Source organism: Stenella coeruleoalba (genome assembly GCF_951394435.1).
Source record: "Stenella coeruleoalba genome assembly, chromosome: 19".
Classification (NCBI taxonomy): domain Eukaryota; kingdom Metazoa; phylum Chordata; class Mammalia; order Artiodactyla; family Delphinidae; genus Stenella; species Stenella coeruleoalba.
Window position 1 is genome coordinate 14,170,002 of NC_137165.1, and position 27,000 is coordinate 14,197,001.

At 44.4% G+C, this 27,000-nt stretch overlaps 1 protein-coding gene across 3 annotated transcripts in view; it reads right to left on the minus strand.

Annotated features, from left to right (window-relative positions):
- The window catches only part of VPS53 (VPS53 subunit of GARP complex), a 127,312-nt gene that overhangs the window by 32,681 nt on the left and 67,631 nt on the right, over window positions 1–27,000 (minus strand). For all 3 annotated transcript variants that reach the window (XR_013825035.1, XM_079904523.1, XM_079904522.1), the window contains exons 13-17: window positions 21,758–21,852; window positions 11,264–11,506; window positions 8,164–8,311; window positions 4,692–4,774; window positions 3,649–3,727 (exon numbers count right to left, since the gene is read on the minus strand). Coding sequence is in view for 2 of the 3 variants with exons in the window: in XM_079904523.1 (XP_079760649.1) it covers window positions 3,649–3,727; window positions 4,692–4,774; window positions 8,164–8,311; window positions 11,264–11,506; window positions 21,758–21,852 (648 nt within the window). In the remaining variant the exon portion in view is untranslated. The remainder of the gene's footprint in view (window positions 1–3,648; window positions 3,728–4,691; window positions 4,775–8,163; window positions 8,312–11,263; window positions 11,507–21,757; window positions 21,853–27,000) is intronic.

Consider the following 27,000-nt stretch of genomic DNA (forward strand, 5'->3'; position numbering starts at 1 on the left):
GGGGAGTGACTGCTAACGAGTATGGGGTTTCTTTTTCACGTGATGAAGATGTCCTGGAATTAGACGGTGGTAGTGGTTCCACCGAATTATACATTTTAAAAGGATGAATTTTACTGTATGTGAATTATACCTCAATTTTCTAAAAGCAGGCAGACATTTGAACTGGATTTTAAAGGGTGAGCTAATTGGGCAGACAAGGGTGGAAAGAGAATTCTAGGCAGAAAGAACAGAATGAGAAAAGGTGTGGAAGCCACAAAAAAAGTAATGCATTCAGAGAAAGAAAAGTGGCTCAGAGGCTGGAGTATAGTTATACACACAGGAGTGGCAGAACCAACAAGGTAGTGAAGGGACAAATCATAAAAGCCCAGTATGCTAACCAAGGAGATCATGGGGTGCCTTCAACGAGAAGGAGGTCTCCTCGCAGGAGGATGACATAACTCAGTTTCTTGGCTCAATCCATCTTGCCAAAGAAGCCTCCTTCCCTCAACTCAGAATCATCTGACAACACCGCTCCACTTTGGCGAGCCCAATGCTCATTTTCTCACCATTTATAAAATAGTTATTTACAGCATCAATTATTCTAAGTTTTTGCCCCACCAGAATATAAGCTCCTCAAGGGCAGCCCTGTTTCCAGCCTTGACTACATAGGTACAAGCACACCCAGAGTGCTCTGTGGAATTCCAAAGATGTGTAAGGAGACTGGCAATGCTGACAAGGTGCTGAGCTTTCCTAACTTTATAAACCTGTGTTCATGTTGTCACTCAGCTCAGAATGCCCTCCTAATCACAAATCTCTTCAAAACTTTGCCATCCTTGGTGGTCTGTTTCAAATGCTACTTCCTTAAGAAGGCTTTCTTTGCTTCCCCACCTGGATGTGAACCCTCCTCTTTTTTCGTCTGTTTGTTTTGCTTTGTTTTGGCCACGCTGCACGGGCGTGCGAGCGCAACATGTGGGATCTTAGTTGCCCAACCAGGGATCGAACCCTGCAGTGGAAGCTCGGAGTCCTAACCACCAGACTGCCAGGGAAGTCCTGAACTCTCCTCCTTTGAGAAGGGTGTATTCTGTACTTCTGGTACTGATTTCCTCATACCTTAACCCCCCTCATCTCACACATCTCTTACCCCACACTTTCTGGAATCTAAGCACCTTGGAATAAGGTCCACATCTTTCCCAGCCTTGGGACTCCCAGCACCGTGCTGGGTAGAGTCTGAAATGAACTGTTCAACTAGCAGCAAAAATGATGGAATCACAGACAGGAATAAGCATTATCACAAAACAAAAGTTTTAAAAAATCCTAGAAGAAACTACACAGAACAGAAGGCAGGCACAAATAACAGAGGGTATTTGTTTAATCAGTTTGTGACCACTTGGCTTGTTTATATCTGGTCATTTTCATCACATGGATTTCATTTTGCTAGAACTCCAGAAGACTCAGACAAAGAGTAACGGCCTCCCAGCTGCTGCCTTCCCACATCTGTGGTTTTCCTATGATGTAAACAAAAGATTCTGGAGGTATGGTCTCTGTTAGTGTTTGCTGGTGTGGGTATGGTGGAGAGATGGGTGGTGGAGGCAGTTTGAGGGAAATCCACCTAATGAACTGACAGTTCATATAAGCAACACCTGGAGTGTTAAACCCCCTACAACTGTTATTTTACTGAAAAAAAAAAATCCACTCTTCCTTTGGTAAATGTAAAAATTCTTTCGCCAGCTGCATTCCAATCGAAAGTGTGTGGCAATGCAGGAGAGATGGCAGCCGGAACAGATCATGTTCAGGATGTAGGGAGTGTTCCCCAGCAGCGAGGGGATAATCAGAACCCACAAAACCAATCTTCAGAGTCACGTTCCTTTCAGAAAATGAGTGCGTCTCCCTGTGCCTGCTTGGAGTATTCTGCTTGTAAACACTTGGATGCTGGAAATACACATCCATATCTGATTGGTGGCAGGAAGGGCCTTTTGAATGGAAACTCCGTGACATCAGCTACTCAGGACTCCCCACTGAGCGCCATAAAACTCCAAAGCTTAAGTTTTGGTCTTAGCCCTAGTTTTGTTAAATATTTACAATCTACTACAAAACCAAATTCACAGCAAATGTGTGTTTACACAACCTTGGGACACGGCCACTCCTGACAAGAGGGAAAGAGGACTAACGGTTATTGGCACCAGACCAGTCACTCTCCTCAGAAGGCAGATCCTGGCATTTCACATACTGATGAGGTAACTTGGGCCCAGAGAGGTTGTTACTTGCTTAACACGCCCAAAGGAAAAATGAGGAGAGTTAAGTCTGTCTGATTCCGAAGCCAGTGTTCTACTCTGCTACTGGTCAGTATGCCCCAGAGAAGTTCTTTCTCTACAATTTGTAAGAATGTTCCAAGAGTCTACGATTCTAGAATAGGCATTGGCAAACTTTTTCTGTAAAGGGCCAGACTGTTTATATCTTAGGCTTTGCGAGTCATCTAGTCTCAGTTGCAACTACTTAATTCTGCCGTTGTAGCACAAAAGCAGCCATAGATAATATATAAATGAATGAGCGCGGCTGTGTTCCAATAAAACTTTATCTGGCAGCGGACCAGATTTGGCTCACTGGCTGTAGTCTGCCGACCCCTGCCCTAGAAGGTTCAAAGAGTGGGCAACTTCGTGTTATTTGGCTTAGAAATCAATGAAGAATTGCCTATTTCCAACTTAATTAATCAACAAGTATGAGTCTTCTCTATTCTATGTGGTCCATGAACTTAAGGAACTGATTTTCTTTTAGGAAGAAAAGACACAGGCACGTAAAAGCCAAAGAGCAACATGAAGCTGCACGTGATAAGCGCCAAAGGAGGGGCCTGCGGACTGAGGGCTGACTGACGGGCCACCACGATATTAGAAAACCAGGGTCCGCAACCTGATCAAATGATCCTGCACCTCACGAGAGCGCAGAGAGAGTCGGAAAAACTTCTCAGTGGGCAGGAATGAAAATGAGTCTGAAGTGACTGCCGCCACACGAAGGGTTTTCGGCACGTGTCAGATGCTGATCAAAGGCAACCTCACGGACTTCCCTGGTGGAGCAGTGGTTAAGAATCCGCCTGCCAATGCAGGGGACACAGGTTCGAGTCCTGGTCGAGGAAGATCCCACATGCTGCGGAACAACTAAGCCCGTGAGCTTCAACTACTGAGCCTGTGATCTAGAGCCCGTGAGCCACAACTACTGAGCCCCTGAGCCACAACTACTGAGCCCTCGTGCCACAACTGAAGCCCGTGCGCCTAGAGCCCGTGCTCCGCGACAAGAGAAGCCACTGCAATGAGAAGCCTGTGCACTGCAACGAAGAGTAGCCCCCGTTCGCCGCAACTAAAGAAAGCCCGCGCACAGCAACGAAGGCCCAACGCAGCCAAAAATAAATAAATAAATAAAAACGATTTTAAAAAAAAAAGCAAACTCTCCTTCAAACTTAGGAAACACACCTGCTCCCCGTCTCATTCTCAAAGGACAGGCAATTGACTTCAGGTGCAAGATCAATTGAGTGCTTTAGCAAACTCCTGGAGGGCTCCGTTCTCCTCCCAACTGGTGCTTTAAGCACTGAAGAGCCTGCAGGAGCTACAGGCAGGGCAGGGAGAAACCACCTGGGGTCACTCTTGGACATTCAGGAAGAAGCACTTCCTAAAAGCTTACCTTGCTCATGGCTGTCAGGGCGGGGTCACAGGCAGCATCGAGATCCTGAACCAACAGCTGAATGCTGCTGGAGATGACACTGCAAATCAAACACACTACTGTGGGCACAGCTTACAAAAGTGAACTGTGAACGAATGACTGACCGACACAGCCCCTTCCAAATGTTTCAGGCACCTGTGTAAAACTTAGATGCACCATTTCCTCAGAAAAACTTGAGTTTCATTTCAGAAAGGAATGAATGACAAGGAGGAGTGTTCTGGCTCCGCCCTCCTTCTTGCTGTGTGTCCTGGTCTCACTCGGATGTGTTCCTACTCAGTCAGGACACCAGATTCCACGGCTCGTCTCCCCAGTTGCTACACCCAGAATTCCTCTTTGCTACCTCCTCCAAAAGGACCCGTTTACCCAAAATGTTTAAATCAGATCTTGCGGGGGTCGGGGGGAAGTTGAGAGAAAATGACCTAAGAAGAGAATTTGGACTTTTCCTCAGTAAGTGGCTGATGTGAAAGCAGAAGCTTGGCTTTCCCAAATCTCATTTAACGACCAGGACAAAATCCTGCCAGGTAGCACCAGGGCAATAACTGTTTCAAGAAGGCTTTACAGGCTGAACTCCTTGGACACTCTTCCACCCCAAATACACTTGCCCTCCCCCGCCCCCCGGTGGCTAAAATCAGGCTGCTCACCCTTTATACCCTTGAAACACTGGAGGTGGGGCTGGCTCTCTGTAGATTTAGCGGGTCAGATAGGAGGCCCTGGACCTGACCTTCCTGCAGGGATGGCCAAGGGGGGATTTCTTTTCTCTTGTTATTCTAGATAGTGCAACAATAAAGCCCCCAAAAGCTAAAAATGATTGTATTTGAGGAGGCGGGATGGGGGGCAGCGGCACCAACTTCTAAGGCTCCTTGGTGGCTGGTGGAGAAAATAATCCTGATCCAACAGAAGGCCCTGGAAACTTCTCAGGTTCTGTAGTAACCTACGCTGACGGCCTGAGACACGCTGCTCCGTGCAGGGGGAAAGGCGGGCCTCGAGCAGGCGCGAGTACATACGTGCTGAATGTGTCCATTTCTCCAGTCAGATTGATTCGCTCAGTCAGACTTATGTCGACCTTCTCCTTGAGTTTCTCTTCCAGCTGTTAGAGAGTAACAGAGAGAACGACATACTTAATGCTTATAGGAAGGAGCAACGTAACAATACTTAACATTTACTGAGTGTGAGGATTCCGGTATAATTCCAGGCACTTTTCGTGTATGGACTCATTTAATTTTCACTGCCCTGTAAGGAAGATTCTGTTATGATCCTCCTTTGATATATGAGAAGATGGAGGCATGCCCTACCCAGGACAGTGAGTGGTAGGGCTGGGAATCAAACTTCCTCCAGAGCCTGTGCCCTTTGGCCCTGCACTGTACTTGGTTCTCACGACACACTGACAATTTAAACAGATCCCCATTTTTAGGATACTCCCTGCCTCGTGAACTGCTGGCTTACCCACCAACACTGGAAGCCTCCAGTGGTGGGTCGCAATAAAATCAGGTAAAGTATTCCCTGAGCGCTGGGCTGGGCCACCCACCGCGTTAAGGTGTCGAGGGATACCAAAAGAAACAAAAGAAACACAGTTTCTGCCGGCATCATCCTACAGCCAAGCGGGGAGAAACGCTGGCCACGCTCCAGCAGCCTCGAAGAAAAATACAACTGACCGGGAATTGTAAATACCTCAAAACATCCTGGGAATTGCTTCACCTAGCATCCCTAAACCTATTTATTACAGAAACTCTAAGAATAGAGAATGTTTTGTCTTAGATTTAAAAGTGACTCCTAGGAATGGGTAAATTAATGTAACCTTTTGGGAAGGCAACTTATTTAAAAGGCAAACATTTAAATATACACACTCTTTCGGCCGGCGATTTCGCATCTTGAAAGATATTTCAACGAGTAATGAGAACAAGGTACGGAGACGCACACGTGTTCTTTGCAGCATTCATGAATTAAACCAATATTTACTGAAAGTCTATTCTAAATAGAGTGCCAGGCTCTGTCATAGCATAAGGGAGTTAGCTGGTGAAAAAAACAGATAAGATCCTCTTCTCATAAAGCTCACATTCTGCTGTCGTTTATATTAGTGAAAAACTGGAAACAATCTACACGTTTATAAGGGATTGAGGAGAAAAATTACGGCGCAGGCTCTCAAGGCTTCAACTCTCTAGCGGCCTTTCCCTGTTAACACTGAAAATAAAATCCAAACTTCTAACTATGATTTGGGTCCTGTCTAGCTTCAGGGCCCGCATCTTGCTTTCCCCCTTGTCCGCCTGGCTTCAGTTATACCGACCTCTTAAGGTTCTGGAAGACACCAGGTCTTTTCCCCCTCAGGGCCTTCACACGTCCTACTTCCTCTCTCCAGGGCCTTCACACGTCCTACTTCCTGTCTCCGAAGCACTCTCTGCTCCCCCGTCCTAGCCAGCTCCTTTGCTTTGCCACCCGCCCCCCCCACTGCCCATCCCTTCCAAGCTCCTCACTTGGCAGTCTCCTTCCCACCCCTCAGGTCTCTGCTTCAATATCACCTCCTCCAGGAGGCCCTCCTTGACTACTCTACCTCAGTAGGCAACTCCCTAACTAGCACTGCAACATCTGTTTCCTTCCTAGCACTTAGAACAAAATTGAGGTTACATCTTGCCTTACTTATTATCTGGCTTCTTTATTAGTTCTAAGTTCCATGACAGTAAGAAATTTGTCTACTCTGTTCACCTCTGTGAATTAATACCAAATACAATGCCTGGTACATAATCAGTGCTTCATAAAGATCTCTTGAAGGAGGGAATGGCACACCCCATGCAGGTGTTAAGCGTAAAAGTGTTACAATTAATGAACCGATATTGACACATTATTGGCATTGTTTTCTAAGTATTATTTTTCAATTCTTCATTGCTTGGATTCTCAAGTCTCTTTGGTTTCTCCCTCCATTTCTTTTTGCAACCCCCCCGCCAAACCCCTGTGATTTTTTCTTAAGGAAACTAGGTTGTTTGCCCCGTAGATTTCCTCATAGTTTGATCTCATTGATTGTATCCACAAGGTACTAATTAGCATGCTCCTCTATCCCTTGTATTTCCTGTAAATTGTAGCTTGATGTAAAAGCTTGATCAGATTCAGATTTTTCTTTTTTAAAGAAAACTCCTTCATGGGAATCCCCTGGTGGTCCAGTGGTTAGGACTTGGCGCTTTCACTGCCGTGGCCGGGGTTCAATCCATGGTCGGGGAATGAAGATCCCACAAGTCACACAGCACCAACAAAAAAAAAAAAAAAAAAGAAAAAGAAAAAGAAAGAAAGAGAGTAAAAAAAAAGAAAACTCCTTCATGATAGTGCTGTGTACTTCCATCAGGAGATAACATGATGTTTGGTTGTCTCTCTTTTTGTAATGTCAGCAGCCATTGATGGTCAATGCCCAGATCTATTATTCCATTAAGAAGTATAAAAGAATGATATTTGAATTCAATATCTTTTCTTCTTCATTTATGAACTGAAAATCTGCTATAAAAATATACTTCCCATTGTCTGTGATTTGGTTATCCTGAGGTACAGTCAGATAGGAAAGGCAGGATAAGAACTTTTCCTTTATTTACCAGTATTCCATTCATACCAGTGGTTTCTTAGTATCTTCGAAGGTGATAAGTGAATTTTAAAAATCATTATAACTAAATGGATTTAAACATATTTGATGTTTACAATCGACTGTAGCTAATACTCTCACTGATACTTGTATGTCTCATCTTTGACCAGTAGAGTTCATTCAGGCTGACTCCTATAATTAGTTTCCTAACGCTGCCGTAGCAAATTACTACAAACTTGGTGGCTTAAAATGGAAATGTATGCTCTCACAGAAGTCCAAAGGGAAGGGTTGGCAGGGTTGGAAATGTGGAAAGGAACTTCTAATCCCACATCTAAGGCTGAACAGAAAATTCTTCTGGTCTTCCTTCTGCTAATGGGAGCTCCAGCAGAGACATTACCCTTTCCTGCTTCCCAGTTCCTGAACGTCAGCATCCAGACAATGGTTATTTGTTTCTGCAGATTGAGAATATGCTCCATACATTTCAGGAGACACATAAAAGCCCAAAGGATTTTCAATGACCTGGTAACACTCCTGAGAATGGAATCACTGGTTGTGACTCATCACCACCAAGGCTGGGGCCTACCACCACTACGACTGTAACTGCTTTTAGCACGTGGGAGACAGGGCTGCTGACCTATTTTCAAGAGGGCACGTCATGCTCTTCGAGTAGCTTACACAGCTCTGGGGAGGAGACCAGTCATACTTTCTCGCCCAGTCTCCTTTTAACAAGGTCCTTCTGCAAGGGGGCTGCCTGGGCCGTCCCCTGGCTGGACCTCGAGTTTTCCCCTGTGGGAGACCAGCTGTTCTGCCCAAGGTTGTGTGTGGCCTCGTTGGGGCCCATATTCTTACCCACTGAGCTAAGTGGCCCAGGCGGCTCAGGAAAAGGAGGAGGTGGCGCAAGGGCAGCCCGGGCGGCTCACCTGCTGGGTGGTGGCCAAGCAGTACTCTGCAGTGCTCAGGATGCTGCAGATGAGGCAGAGCTCCTCCAGGGTGAACTTGGCCACTTCTGAGCCCTCCTTTTCCTTGAGGAGGCTGCTGATGGTCAACCCACCGCCGCTGCTTGTGGTTCTGAGGAAAAGGCATAGGGACCAGTCAGGCCAGGACTCCTCATTTGCTTCCTGACCCGGAAACTGCACGTTGTAAGACAAAGAAACAGGGGAAGGAGAGGCTGGACGTGGCCCAAACAAATCCACACACAATGAGGCCCTTTCCGAGTGACCTGACCTTGACTGTCATTTGTTTAAATTCTCTGACCATCAGAAATAGGAAGAGACGATCCCAACAGTGAGCCAGCCATCAGTCATGTTAACTACAATGACTCTGCTCTGCTGAGCGGCCTCTCTGCTTAGCGTGGCATTTCCTGATCTGTACAGCTCATTCAGAGTCATGTGTGGTGCAAAAGCTGGCTCCCCAACTGTTTCTCTCAGTTAAGAAAATTCTGCATGGGAGCTTGTCTTCGTGCTTGTGGAGGGGTTCGGAAGTGAATGTTAAGACATGGTTCCTGGCCAAAGGCCTGACTGCCTCAAGAAACAAAAAAGCACGTCAACTCTTCCTACTGATCTAATCATGTGATCACAAAAAATAAAAAAGCAGTTTTTAAAATAACTTCCTGCAGTTATAAATAAAATTTCAACTGTGAGAGTCTATTTTTTAAGAAGACAGAAATCAATGACATTTACCTTAAAAATAAGAGAAATTTTTCCTTTAAAACACACACACACACACACACACACACACACACACACACACACACACACACACACACACACACCCCTAAACTTCCCAGTCTTAGGTAATCAAAGATTTGAAAACATCTTAATTTCTAGTACTTGTAAGGGTATGAGGACACTGGCTGTCTCTTCCACTATGGGTTAAGAGCTTTAAATTGTACAACTTTTTTGGAGGTATTTTTCAGGAGCTTAAAAAAACGTTCAGACTCTTTGACCCAGTAGTTCTACTTCTGTTCAAGGATGTTCTTCTGAATGTTATTTAAAATACCAAAATACTGAACCCAACATAAATGGTCAATTAAGAGAATGATCAATAAGAAATCTCAGAAGTTAGCTGAGGGCCTTCGGTATGTGGGAACATCATAGCATCATTAAAAGTGTCTTGATGGGGCTTCCCTGGTGGCGCAGTGGTTAAGAACCCGTCTGCCAATGCCGGATACACAGGTTCGAGCCCTGATCCGGGAAGACCCCACATGCCGCGGAGCAACTAAGCCCGTGCGCCACAACTACTGAGCCTGTGCTCTAGAGCCGGTAAGCCACAACTACTGAAGCCCATGCGCCTAGAGCCCGTGCTTCGCAACAAGGGAAGCCACCGCAATGAGAAGCCCGCGCACCACGATGAAGAGCAGCCCCCGCTTGCCGCAACTAGAGAAAAGCCCGCACACAGCAACAAAGACCCAATGCAGCCATACATACATACATACATAAAAAAAAAATCTGGAAAAAAAAAGTGTCTTGAATATTTTTACTGTGCTGACTGTTCTCTGCTCTTCTCTTCCCTTTTCACCTCTTGGGAGACTGACCTCTGCAGACTTTTCACCCAGGCTCCCCAGCCCCCTGGGCTCCTGTTGGTTTCAGCCATCAGCAGAGGCTGTAGGAAGTCAGAGAGGTTGAGGAGAGAGAAGTCAGAGTAACAACTAGCCTTCCTGCTTCCTCTGCTTCAGTGTGGTCCTGGCAGTGACCGTGGCCCCTATGACTACAGTTTCTGTTAGGCAGCCCTTTGTCCACAGCCCTAGCTGTCACGTGAGTTTTAAAGTAGTAACAATTACCCACTAGAGTTTGGATGCTTCAGAATCCTCCCTTGGTTCCTTTCACCTGCCCCCATTTCTGTGAACAGTGGCTTTAGTAATAATATCCCAGCTGAGTACCATTTGTTTCCTGCTGTGACACTGACTAATACACATGGCAAAATGCTCACATCATGACAAAGCAGGGTATAAAACTATAAGCACTATAGTCCAGTCCTGTTAAACGAATAAACAGAAGCATTCAGTCACACACATTACACATATAAAGAAAGAACAGAAAAATGTATACTGAAAAGTTAAACCTGTTTTCACTGGGTGGTGATTTTTACCTTCATCTTTGTGCTTTTCTGTGTTTTACAAACTATAACAAACTTGCAGTATTTTGAAAATCAGGATAAAAGTTATCAAAAATTTAAAAATAATGTTTATCATATTCAAAGAAATTCTCATGTGTAAAACATGTCTGTTACTTCAAATCTCTTGTAGAGCGAAGGGATTTTATTTTTCTTTCCTCCCAATTATGTAAAACTCCTATATATGACACATTTTAGTGCCAGTGACAGAAACTAAATTCCAAACTGTTGAATTTAGCTCTGGGAGTGATTTATAATTACTGGATTCTGAAGCATTGCTTCAGATCATATTCTATTACAATAGAAATTGCTATATAACCAAAATATCTCTAAAACTCTAGTCGAACAATCCATTTATTTCAAGTAATAAGCTATATAACAATATTTTAATGCCCCAGAATAACAGAGTGAAGTCGCTATAATTAGGAGCTATGCTATGCAACCACCTTTCCCCAAATCCTACCACATCTTTAAACATTAGACTCAACCCAGGAGAGCAAGATACACACACCATAAGAGAGACTCTGGCCTGAATGAAACTGCCCTTGCTGTTCAAAAGTCATTGCTACCACCACCCCACTTCTTTTGCCAAGTACCTATCACTGAATCCATGTAAACTAAGCACGTCTATAATGGGACTGACTCCCCTGAGTCCACCGTGGCAGGATCCGACCTATGCTAGTGGCCAGCGTGGCAGTACTGACTTCCTCTGGCGGTCCTGACCAGCTGTGGAATCCCATTTGAGAGGAAACAGTCTCAGACCCTTGGGAACTCCATAAGGGTGTTTTCCTCCCTGATACTCTTGGCAGTTTAGCGAACAGCTTCAGGGCGGATTTCCTTAAAGATTTCCATACTTAGGTATATTCAGAATCTCACTTCTCCAGTCAGACCAGGAAGAACAGGACTCACTTGGGCAGGTTGCCAGAGAGGATTTTCCAGGCGTACTCTCGGAGGTACTTCTGGAAAATAGTGGTCAGGGCGATCATCGGCTCCCCGGTACTGAGCTGCGAGCACTGCACCATGCACTTCTTGTAGTAGACAAAGAGGTCGGCGCAGCTGGGGAGCACGGCGCCCCCCTCATCCATGTTGGGCTTAGGTGGCCCCTGGGCTTTGAAATCGGCCACGAACCGATCTATCAGCTCCCCAAGGTTTCTGGGAGGAAGAAAACATGAAACGTTATTTTACTTCAAGAAAGAGAAAACAAACGTGCTTGACTGCCGCGAGGCGATCACTCCTCATGCTTTTTACATTTAAAATTGGACCCGTTTCAGTAAGTCGGACAGAGAAAGACAAATATTAGATGATATCACTTATATGTGGAATCTAGAAAACAATACAAATGAATCTATTTACAAAAGAGAAAGACTCGCAAAAATAGAAAACAAATGTATGGTTACCAAAGGGGTAAAAGGGGGGGGATAAATTAGGAGTATGGGATTAACAGATACACACTACCATATATGAAACAGATAAGCAACAAGGATTTACTGTGTAACATGGGGAACAATGTTCAATATCTTATAATAACCTATAATGGAAAATAATCTGAAAAAAATAACTGAATCGCTTTGCTATATACCGGGAATAATACAATACTGTAAATCAACTGTACCTCGATAAAAAGTAATTAACTTAAAACATTTTTAGAACCTGGATCCATTTTTATCAATATCATCATTAACTACCACCACCACTCCTACAACAACAGCAGTGATAAAATTTGGCACTTGTGCTGTTTTATACTTTTCAAGGCACTTCATGATCGCATTTGACCCCAAACCCCTGGGAGAAAGATAAGGTGTTATTGGACCCTCTAAGAGATGAAAAAAATAAGGCCCAGAAAGTTTGTCACACGATTTAGTGGCAGAGCTGAGCCTAGAATCTACCGCTTAAGTGTGTGCACTGGTCCTACTACCTTATCAGTACCAGCTCCCCTTTCCACAAATGAAAACCCTAAATAATGACAGTGTTCATTTTCTGAACACTTATGGTATACCAGGCACCATGTCAGCTCTTTGTAAGAGTCTTTATACGTGAACTTCACTTAATCTTCACAATAACCTTATGACGTAGGGACTAAAACTATCCTCCTTTTCAAAAAGCGAGGTGCAGAAAATTAAAGGACCTTGTCCAAAGTCATACGGCCAGAGAGTGGAGGAGCCAGGATTAAAACCCAAGCAGCCTGGCTCTAAGCCTCATGCTTTTACCCACTCTACCCTACTGCCTCCTCAAACACAAAAACGTGATGATGTCAGCAAATATTTAGATATCATTAACCTAAAGGTACCCAGCACACAGACAACTAAACAAAGAGAAACTGGAAAGAAACAGTCTAATGCTTTCTTTCTCCTTTAATGCAGTTTCTTCTGAACAACTTCCAAAAGCAAAGGTGTAAGAAATCTTGGGAGGAGAGAAAATACTGAGCCGCTCCAGGCTTGCCCCAGGTCACGGTGATGAGGATGGTTGCAACTTTCTCCCATTTCCCATTCAAACATCACTGAATTTGCCTCAGTCCCACTGAGTCATCACTGTTCACATCCAGCAGGGCTATATTAATTGGTCCCTGCACAGTTGTGCTCTATGAAAAATGGGGGAGAGGTGGGTGTTCCCACCCCTCTTAACATTTTGCATCTTTTTAGTTGCTGTCTAAGGCTACAGGAAACCAGCTGTGTTTTTTGTTTTGTTTTTTTGTATTTATATAACAGTCAAGAAGAAAAAGACAAGAACCACATGCAGTATTAATGAGTAGGAACAGGAGAAAATTGACATTTTACTCAAGAGCTTTTCTTATTGAAAGTTTATTACATCCAGATATAGCCACTGTGCCCTCAAAGAACTTAAGGCCTAGGACAGTCCATTGTGATGGTGGTGACGGTTAGCAAGCAGAGAAGGAGCGAGTTAGTTGACCTTGGAAAGCTCCAGCGTGTCCACCCTCCTTCCTCACACCCTCTTCTTGTCTCACCTTTCCATTTAATTTCCCACGTCTCCTCCACAGCGACCCCATGCTCCAGCCAGGCTCCCCTCAGCTGCCGCTCTGCTCCATCTCTATCCCTGACTCTGTGCATCTGCCTGGATGCGTCCCCTGGTGACTCTCCCATCACCACCTGTCCACTCACCCTCCCAGCTCAGCTCAGGAGGCACCTAGATAACTCCTACTCATACCCATCCTCTATCTCAATTGCAACTTCTGTCATCTGTAACACACTGACGACTATTTTTTTTTTTAACACTTCATTATACAGTGTGAGGGTGTCAACTATTCAGGAAACATGCTGACCTTCTCCCATCCTGGGCCCGTGGTAGGCCATGCTCATCAGGAATGGCTGTGTCTTTCTCACTGATCTCCAGGGTAATTTCAGAAGCCTTCCTGAGACAGCACTGTAGCCAGTCACTTCTTATGAGCTGAAGTTGGCAGAGAAGGTGAAAGCTGCTTGCTTTATAGTGGTAGAATCTTCTTCTCTGTGTCACGTATGTTATCGTGAGATTCTTGAGAGCAGGGATAATGTCTACGCTACTTCTGCTCCCCCGAGGCCCAGCCCTCAAGCTTCCGTGTGCAGCTAAGCTCCCAGTTACGTTGGTGCCCAACACGTACTCGGCGGATCAACCTCCACGTTTTGTTCCTAAGGGATGGGAGTGGAAGGGTCGGGGCTGGTGCACTGGAGGAGAGCATAGAACAGCAGGGGAGGGTTCCTCTCGAGTCTTCCTATGAGAGACTCTAACCTCCGAATCCACAGTGCCAACCAAAACAGGGGCGAGAGCTCCAAGGCATTTTTGCCTGAACCACTCCTCTAATGCCGCTGGAAGCTGAAGCCAGGATACTTCCTCATCTACCTGCTATTTCGGAGCCAAGCTGATGAGTAAGACTGTAAATTAATTGCGATCATAGAATAGAGACAAAATTTCCTCTTTAAAAAAAACCAAACACTAAAGATCTTCCATATTTTGCAGAATGTCTCTTGGGTTACTGTTGACATTGTTCTCTGGTGTGAACGAGAAATAGACCAGAGTGACCCACCCCTCCCCACTTCCATCTTGCGCTCTTCATCAGCCTGCTTCTATGCCCCACGAGACACTAGACAACGAGTAATCAAATACCTTCACAGAAGAGAAGAGGACAAGTCACCCGGATGGGAACGGGTAAAGTTCGAGAGTTTGCAAAGGGGATGCAATCCAATCAAATATGGATGGAGCACTTCGTATGCACAAGGCGCTGCGGGCAGCAAGTGTAAGATATAAATGAGTCCAACAACAAAAAAAGCAAAGGTTACCATTTCTTCCAGGCACCAAACACTACCCTGAGTTTTGGCAGGATCTTATAGGAAGGACTACTGGAGAAAGGAACACGGGGCGTGCTGACCTGTTGAATGGAATCACAGGGATGCGCCTTTTATACCCTAAAGCAATTACAATCAAGTAAAAGGTTAAAAAGGGTCAAGTCCTGATTACAGTGCTGCGGGGGGTAAAGACACAGCATCTGTCCATTAGAGGCTGTGACCTATTGGGGGAGATAGGACCTTCATGATTATGATCTTTAGATCTCAAGATGGCAACAAAATGCTAGTTTTGCAGTACGGACAATATGACCAATTTGTTTTAGACAAAGGAAATAACAGAGGAAACTGGAGAGAAAATTCCACAGCAGATTCAGGCAAGAGAATAAAGGCCTGGAGTCAGAAGTAAGTACAGAACACGGTGTGAGGGGGAGAGGACGGGAAGAAGGAGAGGAGTTGGCTGAGGCAGAAGACACAGACTGAGAAAAGTCTGACCTGCAGTTAGGTTCATACACACCTCTGAATTCCCACAGCAGACTGTTCATACCTTTAACCCTCCATGCTGTGTTCCAAAAACTTTTTTTGGTCTCTCTCTCACACTAGGCTATATGCCTATAAACTAGGCACTGCACTGGCTACATTATAAATACAATCTCACTTAATCCTCACAACAGCCCTGAGCGGAAGGCATTAGTATCCCTGTTTTATAAATGAAGAAACTGAGGCTGAGAAAAATAAGATAACTTGCCCTAGGCCACAGAATTTATCAGAGCTGGAATTCGAACTGGGGCCTGTCTGACTCCAAAGCCAAGCTCTAACCACTATCCGATGCTTTGATTTCAAAACTCTAAAGCGCTACACAGATACATGGCATTACGATTATTGGTGTGATTCACTTTCTCTGCAGCTTAAGGAAACACGTCATGGATGCAGATGGTGTCTTTTATCCTCTTCCCTGTAGCTTGAGTTTTTAACCCAAGAACCGTATAAGCATTTTGGGGGCGCCATGTGAAATACTGCTGGGAGTTCCACTGATACAGAAAACGACCTAGGAATAAAGACTACTGCAGAGCGGTGGCAGCAGAGGGGAAGATTCAAACACGGTGAGAAGGAAAACCACACTGCACACCAAGCTTAGGTATGGATGACCAAGGCCATTTCTTCTGGTGGGTCTGCAGCTGACATTCACAGAAACAGTATTCTAACTGGAAAGTACAGGAGTGATGGCTCTGGGGGAGGAAGAGGGTCGTCAGAAAAAGTGGGCAAGGAGGTGAGTACGGGCAAAGCGGCTTAAGACCCCCAGGAAGTTACAGAACTTGTTCATCCAAGGATGCGCCGACTAATATGCACCCCTACCCCTTCCCTGTGGTTGGGGCAGAGGAACTGGCTCTGGTGTGGCCAGCAGGGAGCCAAGCTCTGGCTTGAGCACAGCTGGGAGATGGGTTCCACACAGGTAAATAGAGCAGGTGAATACATGGAGGATCCTGGGAACCAAGCTTCTCACTGCTGTAGAAGGTGGTTACAGACATGGGACGGGGACACTCCAGTAAACCCTGAGGTTAGGTTAGAATTGGAGGTACTGGCATAGACTCACAGGTTTTAATATATAAATAGGTATAAAAGTAGATAGATAGGTAGATATACACATACATACATTGCTTGGGTCTCTCAGCTCAGAGGACCCAGAAGCACGACACGCCAGCAGCAATGAACACATATAACGCGCAGACTTAGTTTCTAAATGTCATTTCCCACCAAAGGAACGAGGGATCCTGGAAAAATGGATGACTCCAGGGCTGGGTTAGGAAAGTACAAGACGAGCCTGGTATATTTTGTTGGGCCAGAAAGAAAGTACTCAAAACACGCTAGGGGCATGCAAAAGCATGGAAAACTAGCTGGGAGGGGCCGAAACCAGGACAATTTGGGCATTAAAACAAATAATGATGGATCCTGGAAGAGAAAAAGGACATTCGTGGAAAAACTGGTAACATCCAAATAGACCTGGAGTTTAGTGAATAGTACTGTACCAACGTTTACTAGCTGATTTTGATAATAACTGTGCTACAGTTATGTAAGATGTGAACACTAAGGGAGCTTGGGAGAGGGAATATGGGAAATCTGCACTATTTTTGAAGTTTTTCTGTAGGTCTAAATTTATTCGAGCATAAAGTTAAAAAAAAAAAGATAGTAATGACTATAACCCATTGAATAAAATAGGAATCCAAATTCCTATATCCACAAATAGGAATCTGTCCATGCTGATACAAATAAATGGGGAAAAGAGAAGGCTGTTTCTTAAAACAGAATAAATGTAGAAGAAATGATGGAATTAGAAAAATAATTATTTGGCAACTATCTTAGTGATAAGTGATTCAGGCAAGTGTCATTAACAGATGGTAAAATAAGTAAGTGAAAGATGAGAAAAAGGCTATTTATATGGTTTCAAGGTTAATCAACACTTATTAATTACTTATTAATTAATAGAGAAACCTGGCCAATACCATCTAAACCAAGTAGTAAAACTGACCAGCACAAGTTGTGGGACACATTGATACCGTGCGTCTCCTGACAAGAGTTACTGAGAAGAACATGGTGCCACTTCTGTATGAATCATAAATCATGAGCCAGCAACAGTCAGAACCAGACTGAGGAACATTCCACAAAGTAACTGGCCTACACGTGTCAAAAATTTCCAAGTTGTGGGACTTCCCCGATGGCGCAGTGGTTAAGAGTCCACCTGCCAATGCAGGGCACACGGGTTCGAGCCCTGGTCCGGGAAGATCCCATATGCCGTGGAGCAACTAAGCCTGTGCGCCACAACTACTGAGCCTGCGTGCCCAGAGCCCGTGCTCCACCAAGGAGAAGCCCGCGCACGGCAATGAAGAGTAGCCCCCGCTCGCTGCGACTAGAGAAAGCCTGCGCGCAGCAACGAAGACCCAACGCAGCCAAAAATAAAATAAAATAATTAATTTTTAAAAATTTCCAAGTCATGAAAGATAAAGAAAGAACAGATTATTCTTCTGGATTGAACCAAAGAGACATGACAAATAAATGTAACCTGTGATCCCAGAATGGATTTGAGATCTATAAAAAACAGGACTGGGGCAAATGGGGAAAGGGAATAGGGTCTATGGATTTAATGGGAGTGCTGCATCAATGTTACCTTCCTGATTTTGATGGTTTGTACTACGGTCACATAGATGTGTCCTTATTTACAGGATACACACACTGAAATATTAAGGAGTAATGGGGCATCTTGCCTGAAATTTGAGAATTTGAATCTCTCAGGAAAAACAACATGTATGTGCATATATCCGTGAGTATGTGTGTGTCTGTCAGTGTGTGTGTCAGAGGCGGGAGAGACAGCTGTTAATAGAGGAACCTGGGTGAAGGACACACAGGAGGTCTATGTACGATTCTTGGAACTCTTCTGAAAGTTTGAAATTAATTCAAAACAAACAACAAGCAACATTAGTTTATAGAGAGACTCTAGGCTTCACCCAGCTAGAAGAGGTGGCGGGCTCTATTTCAATGAAAGCTATGACAGGGAACTCAGGAGAATGGGCAGAAATGGAGTCCCTAATAATTTCTTGGACTGAGAATGTCACTGAATGGAGTGAAGAAAGTGCCTATGGAGAGAAATCTCTCCTGCAAGTCAGCCAAAGAAAACGCCTACATCCCCAAGAGTAGAAGAGACACTACTAACTTCCTCCTTGGACATAGACAAAAACTGAGAAAACTGCTCAAAGCACAGGAGGACAGCTCAGCCCAGCCAGCTAAGAGGTGGCCGAGGGACATCCCCACTCCTCCTCCCTGGGCACCGGCGCCGCAGTCCTCCTACCAAGGCTGGGCTTTGGGCTGGGGCAGGTGCCGCCAGGACTCTCCCCGGGCAGGTGGGAGGCTGGGGAGACGGAAGAGTGGACCCCATGCCAAGCCCACAGAGAGCTGGCAGCACCAAGCAGGCCACCCAACCACAGTCCAGAACAAGATCACCGGAAGGGCAGGGCAGGCACAGTTCCCGAGTGCTGTTTGCTTGTGCCGAGTGACAACGTGTCATGTCATTTACTCCTCACCGCTAATCCTGGGAGGGGGGCATTATTCACTTGACCGTAGAGAGCACAAAATAAACTCGGAGAGGTTAGGGCCATGCTCAAGGCCCCAGGCTGGGGAGTGCGGAGCGCGGACTCAAGTCCAGGTCTGTCTGGCACCCAGGCCTATGCTCTTTCCACTACCCTGGGTTGGGTCTCAGTCATCGGGGAACTTGCGAATGGTCTCAGATTTTCCTCCCTTGCAGATTTTTGAGTCAGAACTACAACAAGAGGAGTACTTTGTCCCAAATCAGTCCCCACCTGAGCTCCTTCCCCGGTCTTAGGATTCTCTGACTTAAGGGAGGACGAGCTTCGTAGAACCCCTTGAAGTTGTGCTCAAGATAGCGTGTGGGTTTATGTGGATGTTTTTTTGGCAAGAGGACCTGTGGTTTTCATCGGGTTCTCAGAGGGATCTGTGACTCAAAAGAGGTTAATAACCTGCTGCTTTAGGCATTATTTGTCTGATGCGCTCCTGTAACAGATGAGGAAAAGGATTTCTTGAACTCTATTTTCTACTTCAAGCTTTTGCTGTTTATTCTGGAGCGACAACAGCACAGCCTACGCAGTTCTCCTACGAGAAGCTTCCGCTACTGCACCAGTGCTGTGGAAACATCCCAGCGAGGCCAGACGGCAGGATGAGGGGCCAGCACTGCATTTTTCATACAGAAACGGAGAGTCCCTAAGGAAGGGAGGGCTGGCTCTTTGCCCAAAGTCTCACGAACAATGAGTGTGCTTTATACGAATCAAGGCCATGCGAAAAGAGTAGATCCCAGAATTACACCAGATAATTCAGAAAACTGACTCTTTAGACCAGATAAGTTTTGAGAAAGTACGTGGTTATCTCAGATGTGCACTTTAAACCCTGGACCCAATAGCTTTTAAGCCTTTTAAGAAATAAGAATTTGGATTGATAAGAGAAGAGAGGGCTTTGTCCCAAAATAGTCATACGGGTGGGCTGCTCCAAGACCTGTTCATCTAACAGGCAAAGAGCTGCTCCTTTTCCGGCCCCGTAAGGGTGTCTTATTAATATCCTGAGAGAAAACTTTGTGAATGCAGAAGAGAGGGTGTTTTCAAAGGACTAAACGGCAATAGTAACTACTGCCCTTCTGCACGTCTGCAGACACAAGCCCAATAGATAGAGAGCAGGAGGAAAACTGGGGCTTTACGAGACAAAAAATGTCAAGGCAACTTTTTCTGTGTGAGGTGGCGGGCGGTGAGGAGGTTGTTTTTGTTAACTAGAAGCGCTTTTACAAAGGTAATTTTCTGGGGTTTTCATATGAAGCATTTTGTAATCAGGGAAGAAAAGAATAGAAGCAATCTACTGATACAAAATCAAATAGTTGAATAACAATAATGTTCCATTTAAGACACAAATAGCCATTTGAAATGTTCTCTTAAGCTGACGGTTTACCCTTGAAACATACTTGGAAGCAAGAATGTTCTAAACTGAAAGAAGCATTAAAAAAAAAAAAAAAAGGACTGGACTTCAGCACCTAAATGCTTTCCCCGAGAACTCCCCTCAAGAACTTTCTCACAGCTGCTGTCCTCCCTGTGTGACCCACTGTCTGGTCCTCCCAAGCGTGTGTTCTTTAGGCTACGGGCCTTTCCTCAGAGCCTGGACCAGCCTGTCTCTGGTCAGTTCGGCCTGTTCCAGAAACTGGGCCTTTCCAAAATGTGCCTTCCGGCAATGGAAGGGCCTTCCACAGTTGCTCTGGCTGTGGACAGAGATTCAGGGATGAAGAGGGATCTCTGTCTTTTGCATGAACAGTGGATACTGGAACATGACCATACTCTCTGGCTGTGAGGGAACCTGGCTGCAGTGGGCTGCTTTGTAAACATTTTCTGGAGCCCCTCTGTAAAAAGCACATACGTTAAATGGATGACAATTCATCAAAGAAAATATAACACATCAGCCCAAACAGGAAAAAACAAACAAATCAACAAGTGGGGGAGAAGAGGAAGCTCTTCCTTATAGTAGAACCCTAATGAGTAAATATAGAAGAAATGACAGAAACAGACCATCGTTTGGCAAACACTACAGTAATCATTGTTTCAGGCAGGAATCATCAAGGGATGTGAAAAATGAGCGGGCGAAGTATGATGAGACATGGGATATTTACATAGTCCCCAAGTATCCCCCCCCCCCCCGCTGCAAGATACTTATGAATTACAGAGCAAAAAATAGTGGCTTCACAGGGAGAAAGCTGGCAGACATCACTTTAGCAAGTGGTCAAGGTCAACCTCAGCAATAACAGGACAAATCCAGGTGAGATGCCTCCTGACATCATGCACTGGGCTCTGAGAAGGACACGATGTCACCCCTGTGGTATTCTTGCCCAAAATGCATAACCTTGATTTATCAAGAGGAAACATCACAAACAGAAATTGAGGGCTTTGGACAAAATAGCTGGTCAAACACTCTTTAAAAGTGTCAAGGTCATGAAAGACAAAGAAAAGACTGGGGAATTATTCCAGCTTAACGGAGCCTAAAGAGACCTGACAACTAAATGCATGATTGAATCTTGGACCAGAGAAAGGACATTCGTGGGAGAAGGGTACCTTCCTGTTTTGATAACTGCGGTTATGTAAACTGTTAACATTTCTCTGGGCGAAGGGTATATGAGAGCTTTTTAAAACCTTTTGGTAAGTCTAAATGATTTCACAGTGAAAAGTTAAAACAAATTATACTTGAAAACATATACATTAGAGATGAGGCTTTCTTTCTCCACTTCCCAGCGCCTGACACTGTAAAGCCTCACGAGCTGACATACAGAGTGGGATACGGGCTCAGCGCCCACCTGGGAAGTAGGTGCTGGGACCTGTTTGGAACCTTGTTAGAGTCAAACCCAGGCTTCTGAGATTTATGGACACAATACATGATAACACTCAAAAGGCCGAAAAACATCCTTAACAGGTTTCCAGGGAGGGTAACGGGTGCCCCAAGTCCCTCCTTCAACCTCTAGAAGGAGCTGTGCCCTTGCGAGGCCCCAGCCCTGACCCAAGGAGCGAGATATGCAGAAGGCAGCAAAATGTTCATCACTCACTTGTCCTGGGACTCAATATACACGTAGAGATGAGGCTCAAAACACTTGGAAACAATGCCGTGAAATGGATTGTCTGGGGCTTTAGGCTTCTTGGGCTGTAAAGGAAAAAAAAAAGAAAAGAAGAAAAGAAAAAAGAAACCCTATACTTGAGCCATCTTTGCAAACTTTCAAGCAGTTTCAAAGAAAACATCCCTTCAAAGTTCACTCCCAGCTTACAGACAAGAAGCACTCAGCGTAACTAGACTGAGACTATGTTCTGTATTATGAGTCATGCCAGTTTGTGAACAATAAGCCAGCTTTGTTGGCATCATTTACGTGCTCTGTGCGGTGAAAGATTTATTGCTACTTTGATAACACATGCGTTTTCAATTTGGAAGCTCTTCATCATCTGACTGATGTTTTCAAAATGTAAATTCTAGCTAATAACAGCACCGCAGAGCTGTGCCGTGCTTTGGAACATATAAAGTGCTTTCACGCCATCCAGTTGTAAAAGCCTCCATTTACTGCTTGTTATTATGAGCCAAGCACTTTGGTACGAAATATCTCATCTATTCCTCAAAACAATCCCCAATATAGGAATTATTACTACTATTTTACACCTAAAGAAAGGGAGGCTCAGAGGGTGTTAGCAGCCTGCCTCAAGGCACATGGTGAAGTTTCCTGTCTCCTAAACCAGAATTCTTTCTAGTAGATCATTGCTGTCTTGCGGTGCTTCCTAAGACTGTTGAATTTCACCAACAAATATAAGAAAAAAAGAAAAGTAGGGGGTCAACACAGGGTTGCTAACTTTTTATTTTGTTACTTTCTACTCTAACCACAAGTTCCTAAAAGAACTTTTATACCCAAACATTTTATAAGAGAAAATAGTCGCATAAAGGCCGTCCTTCCCAAGAAAAGACAGTTAGTTGGTGACCTTATACCAGATAGAAAGACAAAGAGAAAGACACGCAGGCTGGCTGTTTTGTCTTTATTTTTTGCCTTGCACCAGCTAAAACCTGGATCAGTACTGGTCCCCAACTGAAACTGGGAAACCACTGATAAAAAGGTCATCCGGGCAGGCAAGCATTTAAAAACTATTATTTGCTACTTAAATTCCCTTTCAAAACATCTAAAAAATAAACAAGGATCTTCCTACATATTTCTTTTTGTTCCTAAAAAAAAAGCCAATTCTATCTATTTCTGTTTGTTGGTATCTGAAAATAGACAGAGGTCCTTGAGCCTCTGCTGGGCTTGATACAAGAGTACTATCTGGATATAAATTGGCACGCACAGCACACCTGTTGAATTGAATGGCTCATATCTTTTAATAAAAAGAGGAAAAGCTAAGCCCCCTAATGACAGACAGAAATGATTACCTTCTTCTAGTAATTAAAAACAAATAAAATGTTGTAATGGTTAAAAGCATCTGTAAAAACTGGTAATGATCACCAAAAATTAAATGTCAACTGCAGATATATCCCATTTAATTTCATGTTTAACTCTCTTCCCTTTTCACCTTCTAAGAGTTCCATGTCTTTAATTTTTTTTTTTGCAGGATTTGAAGAAACTCTGGTTCTTCCTAAGAATAACTACAGTCTGGGCTATTTTCTCTTATCATCCAGAAGCCACTGCCAAAGTCAGGCCTTAGGCTGAGACTGTAAGAGGCTCTCAAGTTCAGGTTCATTGAGTTTAAACTGACTGGATTCAAAGTCCCACTTCATTTCACAGATGCCTTAGGAGTTTTTCCACATTTCCATTAGTTTAAAATGAGGGATCCATGATGCAGTATGATGGTTGTGAAGGTAAGGTCCTTATCTATTTGTTCTACATTTTCCAAGTCAGTTACCTTTTTAAAAAAATTATTCTATTCTTTTCAATAAGATGATCAGATAAATGAATAGACAAATGTGATTTAATCTGAATAACTTCTGTAGGATTAGATATCCTGATTTTAGAACTGGAAAATATGGCCACTATAGCCATATATCTTTTCATTAATTAAAATAGAATCTTCATAAACATTATAATTATTCCCTTTATTTATATTTTCTTCCCTTGACAAAAATATTCACATATCTGTAGGATAGCTTCTGGAAATTACAAATGGGAGTTTATATAATATAGAATGTTGTCATGTTTTAAATCAACATGTGTATTTTGTATTTGGCTTTATTTACCTACTAATTTATGTGTACTTTTCCAACTACTGACAATGTTTCAATTTATCACTCTTGAATCACATTATAAAATTTATATAAGTCTGTAAATGAGATAATAGTATTGTACTAATGTTAAGTTTTCTGATTTTGATCTGTAGTAATTTAAGTGAAAAATCTTTTTTAAGTGAATATATTTCCTAAAAAGGAAATACATACTGAAATACTCAGAGGCAAAGGGTGTGATACCTATAAACTTACTTGTTCTGAAAGAGAGAGAGGGAGGGAGGGAGAGAAAGAGAGAGAGAGAGAGGGAGGGGGGAGGAAATGGAAAAGTAAATGTAGCAAAATGGTAACAACTGGTGAACCCAAGTGAAAGATAGTTGAGAGTTCCTTGTAATATTCTTAAAACTCTCCCTAAGTTTGACATTATTAAAAAAGAAAAAAAGTTTAAAATAACAATAAAAAACGTGGCAGATAATCCCAGGTACAGTAGTGGAGCATTTTGAGAAACGGCATATCACCAACACTCCGGATGACCTGGAGGACCACACCGTGGGGAAACACAGACATCCACGCCCGAGTGAAAACAGGGTTAGAGCCAACGTCCTGGTTTTGATAATGCACTATAGTTATGTTAGCCATCAGCACTGGGGGAAGCTGAGAAGTGGGTACCCAGGACCTCTCTGTGCAACTTCTTATGAGTCTATAATTATTTCAAAATAAAAAAAAATTTTTTTAAGTGGTTCAGCAGAGTTAGACTCTGAATGTGAAGAAGTCTTAGGAATATCTTAACCTATTTATTTTGCTTATATTTTCCTTTTTATGTATGTACAAAAGTACATGATAAAAATGTATGGATAAGTCTGAAGAGCTCATTTAGTATAAAACATAGATTCTAATGGTTAAGGAAAATGACCACATGATATTCCAACAAACTCATCTTGATCAGTCTCCCAGAGGTCCCGTGCTTGATGAGTCCCCACAGAACCCTCTGGATGTGGCTCAGAGAGCCGCACAACCAGACAGCGCAGGTGGCCCGATCCCCGTCCCCACAGGGGAGTCCGCTCCGCCCAGCCTCTGCCCGCTAACGGCACTCCTGGCAGTGAGGAGGGCCCTGTCGCCATGGCTCTCTGTCCTCTTACAGTGTTTTCAACGTGAGTTGGAAGCAAGAGGGGAACAATGGGAGGGATTGCCTGAAGTTTCCTGTTTTCTTTTTTTCCACAGGGCTGCCTCCTGCCTCTGGCTGCCTCATAGCTGTGCTCATATTTAGATGAAATGGGCTGGAATTTCGGCTCATACTGGTGTCTCCCTTTGTACCGTCCAGCTCCCCAAAGGGTTGCTTCTCAGCTTAAAGAATATACTAAGTCATTTAGCAGTAGCACTCAGGCTGGATTTGGGAGTGTGTGAATTCTGTCCAAAAGCTGCAGATGTTTAAGCTATTTCCTCCTGGAGTTTGATGGAATAATAAAAGGTTACTGTTGTCACAGTAAGGAGGTCTGCAGCTGGTCCCATTTCCTTTTATTACTATCCAGTGTAAACAGATTAAATCTAACTGCTCGGATCACCAGAAGGGTACATTTTAAAACCAGAAACTCCTTATTTCTTCTCTCTTCCTTTTATACTCTGAGTACCCTCAGTCCCTCTTCAGATGCCAGTTTTTAATCATCAGGAACACGTTGCCAACTGATTGTTCAAACTAAATAGCTCTTTTCAAGTTCACGCTCCCTTCTCCAGAGCCTAACTGCAGTGGTGAGCAGGGAGCGACCCTCACCTCGAGGGCCACCCGTCTGCTAACTGCAGTGATGCAGTGGGTTGGGTAACCCAGGACAACTACTGGGGCCTCCCGCCACCTCTGGCCGAGCTTGCCGCTAGTGCACTGTGGGCTTGCACCGAGCGCCCCACCTGGCTCCTCATCTTCCTGTGCGCCCAGCTCCAGAAGCCAGCGAGTGGCTGGGAAAAGGGGGGCCCTGAGCTCCCACATCATCAACCACAAGTGGGACAGGTGCTGGGGAGGTGGTGGGAGGTCGGGATGGCAGCTGAGGAGTCATTAGTCACTGACGTGTAAGTTTTATTACTAACAAGTAATAGCCCGTGAAGCTGTGGGTGGATCATTTAGTCCAGGGGTTTTCAGTACTTTCTTTTTGAACACACCTAGAACCCCTGATCCAAAAGCAATTTTACCTGGAAGTCCATGAAAAAGTGACTCAAAACAGAACTGCTGTATTTGGAGGGACCTGGGGCCCTGGTCTCATCCCAACTCCCCACAGTGACATCTGACAGGGCAAGGAATACAGCTGGAAAACCACTGGCTCTCTACACGTGGAGAAACGAGGAAGTCTAGAGAGAGTAAAAACCCACCTAAGGTCATGCGGGCAGCTAGTGGCAAACCAGAGGCTGGCATCTTCCCCGTCACGTGACTCTGCTTTACCCTGTGTACCTGTGTTCTGTGTCCTTAGAATGAGCAGGTCTTTGTCTTTAAGACAGTAACCTCAAGCTTAAAAGACGAGTAAAAAGTTCCACAAGAAAGAAAAATCATATGTTACCTGGAAAAACTGATTTTGTAGCTAATGGGGGCTATCATAATCCAGTTTAATAATATGCAGAGGTGACTAGCGGAAGGGATGACTTTTCACGGCAGCATCTGAGTGTTCAGCTACACAATTCTGGACATGACAATGGCAGCCACTTGCACTGGGGAGACATGAGGGCCCTGAAAACGTCCCAGCTACACACGACCAGCTCAGAGGGTGCAGGTGCCAGGCGCAGGTGGAGGATACATGGGAAGGATGAGCTCCACACCCAGAGTCTTCTTTCCCACCCCAGTCCCTCCTCCCAAAATGTGAGAGACGCATTTCTTTAGTTAGAAGAAATCTTTTGTTTTCTCCCAGCCTAGCTGATATGATGGCTTTAAATCAATTACGTCTAATCCCATAGATCTCTGGGATACGGCCTCAAGGTATCCCTTTAGTTTTATCCATTCACTTTTATTCACGGGATGCATTTCTATGTCCTCCACTTTTCAGGGAGACATCACCGATGTAATAGAAGGAACGCCAGAAAAGGAATTCTAGTCTCTGACTTCTAGACCTAGCTTCTGGTCTCAGC